The 6,000-nt window shown below is 41.9% G+C and overlaps 1 protein-coding gene across 9 annotated transcripts in view; it reads left to right on the forward strand.

Moving 5' to 3' along the window:
- tsc2 (TSC complex subunit 2) overlaps positions 1-5,867 on the forward strand; it is a 78,756-nt gene extending 72,889 nt beyond the window's left edge. For all 9 annotated transcript variants that reach the window (XM_072559849.1, XM_072559853.1, XM_072559852.1 and 6 more), the window contains 3 exons: positions 506-597; positions 1,542-1,640; positions 5,527-5,867. In XM_072559849.1, the coding sequence (XP_072415950.1) occupies positions 506-597; positions 1,542-1,640; positions 5,527-5,769 (434 nt within the window). In that variant the 3' untranslated portion in view covers positions 5,770-5,867. The remainder of the gene's footprint in view (positions 1-505; positions 598-1,541; positions 1,641-5,526) is intronic.
- The last annotated feature ends 133 nt before the right edge of the window (positions 5,868-6,000 follow it).

Genomic DNA, 6,000 nt, shown 5'->3' on the forward strand with positions numbered 1-6,000 from the left:
TCAGCATTCCTAACATCCTGAAGCATTTAAGAAAGTGACATGCGTTACCTCTTATGTTGCTAGATTACACGCCCAAGTTGTGGAGTAATATTTGCAATCTTCTCATTCAAGTAATGCATTCTATGAATTCACTATATTGACTCAAAATTGAATCGTTTACAACCTCATGTTTTGATGTATTGTCTTGTATTTGTGGAAATGAGTACTTGACAGTGAATTCAAAATATGGAACTCATTACTGAAAGGAATAATTGAGGCCAAGAGGATGCTGAAGGGCATGAAGTTGAAAGGGGTTGAAATTATGCTGCTAAAGTCAAATGAAGAGAAGGATCCTTTAGTGGAGTAGCATGGACCAATTGTACTGAATGGCTGTTTCGGTGATATAAATTAAATGGAATCCCAGCATCTATTAATTGGGGGAAAACTACATATGAAGATGTATTTTTATTTTAAATTGGATGCAGTTTCTCAGTAGGTGACACAGGTTTCTTTTCCTGTCTTGTAGATATGGAGGGGTTGGTTGACACAAATGTGGCAAGGATTGTGTCAGACAAGAATCTTCCCCTGTTAGTGCGACAAATGGCTCTGCATGCAAATGTAAGTATAAGGAAGTTGTTTAATTTTGCTTTTTTTTTTGTGGATAGAACATCAGGGGTTAGCTATAGTCCAACCAAACTGGGCCAGATTTCAATTTTCATTGATTCCAGTCACAACACAGGTTTCTGCCCATATCCAAAGTCTTATGGCAGTAAGTAGTATGATTGAGATAACATGCCTATATGCCTGTTTACTTTTTTTTTTGACTGATACATGTCATTGCTAGCCATTTGGCCAAGGGCTATGCTCTTCACATTAATTGATGCCAGCTTCTATCTCATTGTTCCTTTTGATGTGTATTTTGGAGATGGGTGTGGAAGTAAGGCAGACTTCAGCATGTGGCTATAGACTAGACATTGGTCATTCCTGTTAACATGCCTGCTGGAGACAAATACGTCAAACTGATCCTTTATCAGATGGTTGAGAAACTTGTTTCTTTTTTGTTACTCTTGCTTTACCAAGTGTCTCAATTCTTCAGGCACAATACCAGAGTGAAACTTTATACTTTGGTACTTCCCTGATTGTATCAATACTTTTCTCAGGTCACATTAGCACAGTTGGTATCTTATGAGTTTATAACTTACAAAACTGTTGTTGACCTTGCCAGAATTTGCAGAGCACTATGCACTGACTGTGGTGCATTCAAAATATTTTTTGTTCCCAGGAATTTGGACCATTTCTAATTCAGACTGTCCCTTTAATGTAATGCAAGATTAAACCTGTCCAGCTACTATCCTGCAGTATTCATCTGGGATGTTAACTGTTTTTGTATTTTTCTTTCCGATTGAAGATTTTAATTGTATTCTGAATTGGTTGGTTTTATAATGCAATATGGTTATCATGTTTAGACATAGACGAGACGATTTCTGGTTTGGTAAAACAGTTCTGTTGCTAGTTACATTATAGTTTCAATGCTGTGAACGATGTTTTCTTGTTTACACCAGATGGCTTCACTTGTACATCACAACAGTGCAGTTCCTTCAGAAGCTTATGCATCTAAGTGGCTAGCAAGGTTGCGACAGATCAAACGGATTCGATCGAAGGTACAGATATTGCCTATTGCTTGTCAGCTCTGAAATGCCCATGTGGTGGGTATGTCAATGTTCTGTGAACTATGAATTTGTACATGCTATAACGTAGCCCCCTTGTAATTAGTGTTTCAATGTTTGTGTGTAGTAAACTACCTCTTTCTCATAAAGCTGTACTGTTCTATGACGAAGAGATCACTTATTACACACCGAGGTTGAAAGTTATGTAAATTAGAAGAAATTCTAGTTATAAGCTAAAATTAGGCTCCAGTGGTCTCCATCCCTGTCATCCCAGCCTCCTGCTTTGCATCTGGCCCGGCCTGACAACTTGTGAATCTCTGGCCCCGGGACACCTCAGCACCACTACCTTGTGCCTCCTCGCTGCTCCTCCATGCACAGACTGGATCTGGCTCATGTTTGCTGCTTACCCTGTCCGAAGCAAGCTTGGCAGAGAAGCAGCCTCTGACAGGAGGAGAAGCTTGTCAGAGGTTCAGTCCAGACTAGAAGATTATGCTAATGCAAGTAGTTTGGGAGAGAGGAGTGGACTAGAGAGGGGGCTCATAGGCAGCATTAGCATCGATATAAACTAATTAAGTCTCTTAAAAAAATTATTTCAGAGGATATGGGTATTTCTGGCTGGGCCAGCATTTGTTGCCCATCCCTAATTGCCCTGGAAAACATGGCAATGATCTACCTTCTTGAGCCTCTGCAGATCGCGGGAGCGATGAGACACTCAGTCAGGAAGTGAGTTCCAGAGTTTTGACCCAGCAACCGTGAAGTCTGATATTATTCTAAGTCAGGTTGCTGTGTGACTTGGAAGGGAACTTGCATGTGGTGGTGTTGCTATATGTCTGTTGCCTCTATCTTTCTAAATGATAAAGGCCTTGGCGAGCTACTGTAATGCATCTTGTTGATTGTATACACTGCTGTCACTGTACATCAATAGAGAAGGGCGTAAATGCTGAAGGTGGTGGATGGAATGCCAGCCCTAATGGGTTGCTTTGACTTGAATGGTGTAAGGTTTCTTCAGTGTTGTAGAAGCCGCACTCCTCTAGGTAAGTGGAGAGTACTCCATCACACTTTGACTTGTGCCTTGAAGATGTTAGTAAAAGTGGTGGGTCACTTGCTGCTGAATTCTTAGCCCATGGCCAGCTCTTCAAACACGATAAAGGCCCTGGTCAGTGGTAATCCCCTGTTGTTAGCAGGGAATTTGGTGATGGTAATACCATTGAACATTAAGAAGCGACGGTTAGACTGGTTTATTGGAGGTACTAATTGCCTGGCATGAATGTTACTTGCTACTTATTGCACATGCCTCATTGAATTTGATCATTGACTGCTTCAGAATCTGAGGAGTCACAAATGGTGCAATTATTAGTGAATATTCGGACTGCTGACCTTGTGATGGAGGAAAGTCACTAAAGCAGCTGAAGATGGTTTGGCTGAGGTCACAATCCTGTGGAACTCCTGTAGTGATTTCCTGGAGCTGAGGTGATCAGCCTCCCACAACTGCAACCACCTCCCTTTTCTGTCAGTTATGACTCCAACCAGGAGAGAATTTCCCCTCTGTTCCCATTGAGTCCAATTTTATAGGAATCTGCAACGCCATTACCTGTAAAATGCTGCTTTAATGTCAAAGACAGTTGCTCTCACCTCGCTTCTGAAGTTCAACTATTTTGTCTGTGATTGGACCCAGAGCTGACTGGCCCTAGTAGAACCCAAACTGACAATGTTATGCCTTTGCAAGTGTTACTTGATGTGCATTGTCAGCAAACTCTTTTTGCTGATGATAAGCTGTAAAGTGATGATTGGATTTCCACTTTTTTGTGCAAAAGAGATACATGCTTAGGGATGATGCTAGTATTGTAGCTATGCCGGAAAAACTTGAATAGGGTTGCAGCTAGTTCAACAACAACATTTTCAATAATAATGCTGGAATGTTGCCAGGAAGCCTAGTTTTTGCAGTATCCAGAGTCTTCAGTCATTTCTTGAAATCATGTGCCATGAATCAATTTGCCGAAGACTGACATCTGCTCAGGTACAGCCAAGATAGATTGATCATTGGTACTTCTGGCTGAAGAAAGCACAAATACTTCAACCTTGTCTGTGGCACTAGTTTGCTGGGCTGCCATGGCTTTGATGAACCTCCACTCCTGTTAATTGTTTAATGGTTCACCAGTGGAGGACTGCAAAGCTTAGATTTGATTCATTGGCCGTGGTGTCACTGAGCCCTCTGTATTGCGTGCTGCTTCCGTTGTTTAGGTTACAAGTCATCCTGCATTGTTGCTTCGCCAGGTTGAACCTCATTTTTGCTGCTGCTCACGTGCATTTTCCACTGAACCAGCACTGATCACCTGGCTTGACGGTAAAGGTAGAGGAGAGGATATGCTGAGCCTTGAAGTTATTATGATTGTGCTGCTGCTAACTCATGATGCCTCATAGATGCCCACTTTGGAGTTACTAGATCTGCTGGAGTCTGTCCCATTTAGCATGGTACTAGTAGAACACAACATGATGGAGTGTATCCTTAGATTGAGAATAGGACTTCAATTCCACAAAGAATGTGTACTGCTCAGTTCTATTGATTGATTGTGTCTTGGACAAATGTGTCTGCAGCAAGTAGATTGATGAGGAAGCGATCAAATAGATGTTTTTCCTTTTTGGTTCCCTCACCAACTGTCACAGAATTACTATGGTGCATAAGGCCATTCAGCCCGTCATGGCTACACCAGCTTTCTGAACATTTTGGTTTAGTGCCAATCTCCATCCTCTTTTCCATAATCCTGCATGTTTGTTTCGAATTAAAAGAACCTCATGCTCCCTAGAATGTCTGAATTAAACATGTAGGCAGAAGTGGGTACTGCAGATGCTGGAGGTTAGAGCCAAGATTAGAGTTATGCTGGAAAAGCACAGCAGGTCAGACAGCATCCAAGAAACAGGAAAATTGACGTTTCGGGCAAAAGCCCTTTATCAGAATTCCTGTGCTTTTCCAGCACCACTCCAATCTTGAATTAAACATGTGTCCACTATACCTCAAGACAGTGCATTCCAAACACACACCACTATCTGTGTGATAAAGTTTTTTTCTCATCTAACATTTTCTTCCTTTGCAAAAGCACTTTGATAACCAAAGGGCATAGTTTTAATGTTTGAGAGGGACCAAATTCTCCCTTTTCACTGTCCAGGCCTGTCATGAATTAGTAAACTTGTAACAGACTCTTAGACTTCTCATCCCCAAGGAAAGCAATCCCAAATTCTGCAGTCTTTTCCCGAGTGTCTCATCCCCCTCCTAAATATCTTTGACATGATGTCTGATGCATTCATAATCTTCCAACAGTTGGCCACTCAGAAATCGTGAACGATACTTTAGCTGAGGTCTAACCAATGTCTGGTATAGATTCAGCATAACCTCCCTGCTCTTGTACTCTTTGCCATTAGTAATGAAGTCTTAAATACTGTATGCTTTTTCTAGCAGCTCCTTCTACCTGTTCTGCCACCTTTCATGACTTGTGCCCATCTACATCTTTCTGTGCTCCTGTATTTCCTTTGGAATAGTACCCTTCAATGTACACTATCAGCCCTCATTTCTCCACATTTGAACTGCTGCCTGTCTGCCCACTCCACCAATGTGTCAATGTCCTTTCAAAATTCTACCCTTCCTCTCAATTATAATTCTCCCAAATTTTGTGTGGTCCACAAACTTTGAAATTGTCTCCTACATGCGAAGATTGTATCATTTGTATGTGTGTGTGTGTGTGTGTGTATATATATAATTTTATATATATATAATGAGCACAGCTTCAAAAAGTTAAACGTGAGTGTGGGTGTAGGCACGTTCAAGCGTTTCTTTGTCCAAAGGTTTTCTCTGGAGCAAAAGTTACATATTTTTCTTTCTACCTAGGTGTACGAGGACCTGCAGTATCGTCAGAATGCTGGAATTTCATTGATTCATGCTGCTGGTCAGAGTAAAACTCACCACCATCACCATCATCATCACCATCAACAACAGCAGCACCTTCCTCACCACCATTACGGTCCACAGCACTCTCAGCAGCAACAGCAACCGTCACAGTCAGCCAATGCAGAAACAGGCCAGCGGAAAAGGCTAATGTCCACTGTGGATGATTTCACAGACTTTGTTTAGGTGCAGTCTCACGGACAAAATCTGTTAACTGTGTGCAATATGTACACCATACTGTGATGAAGGCCAAATGATTGCTTGGCTTGCAGAAGTGGGTGAGAGGGGAGGTTGGGGGGGAGGGGTGGGGGTGGTGGGGAGCAGAATATCTTTACTTGTGATGTGAAGATAAATGCTGCTTTGAACTGACTTCTCCCAAGGATGTGTCCCAGTTAGGCAGTGGACCATTTGAAGATG

This window comes from Chiloscyllium punctatum, chromosome 40 (genome assembly GCF_047496795.1).
Source record: "Chiloscyllium punctatum isolate Juve2018m chromosome 40, sChiPun1.3, whole genome shotgun sequence".
NCBI lineage: Eukaryota > Metazoa > Chordata > Chondrichthyes > Orectolobiformes > Hemiscylliidae > Chiloscyllium > Chiloscyllium punctatum.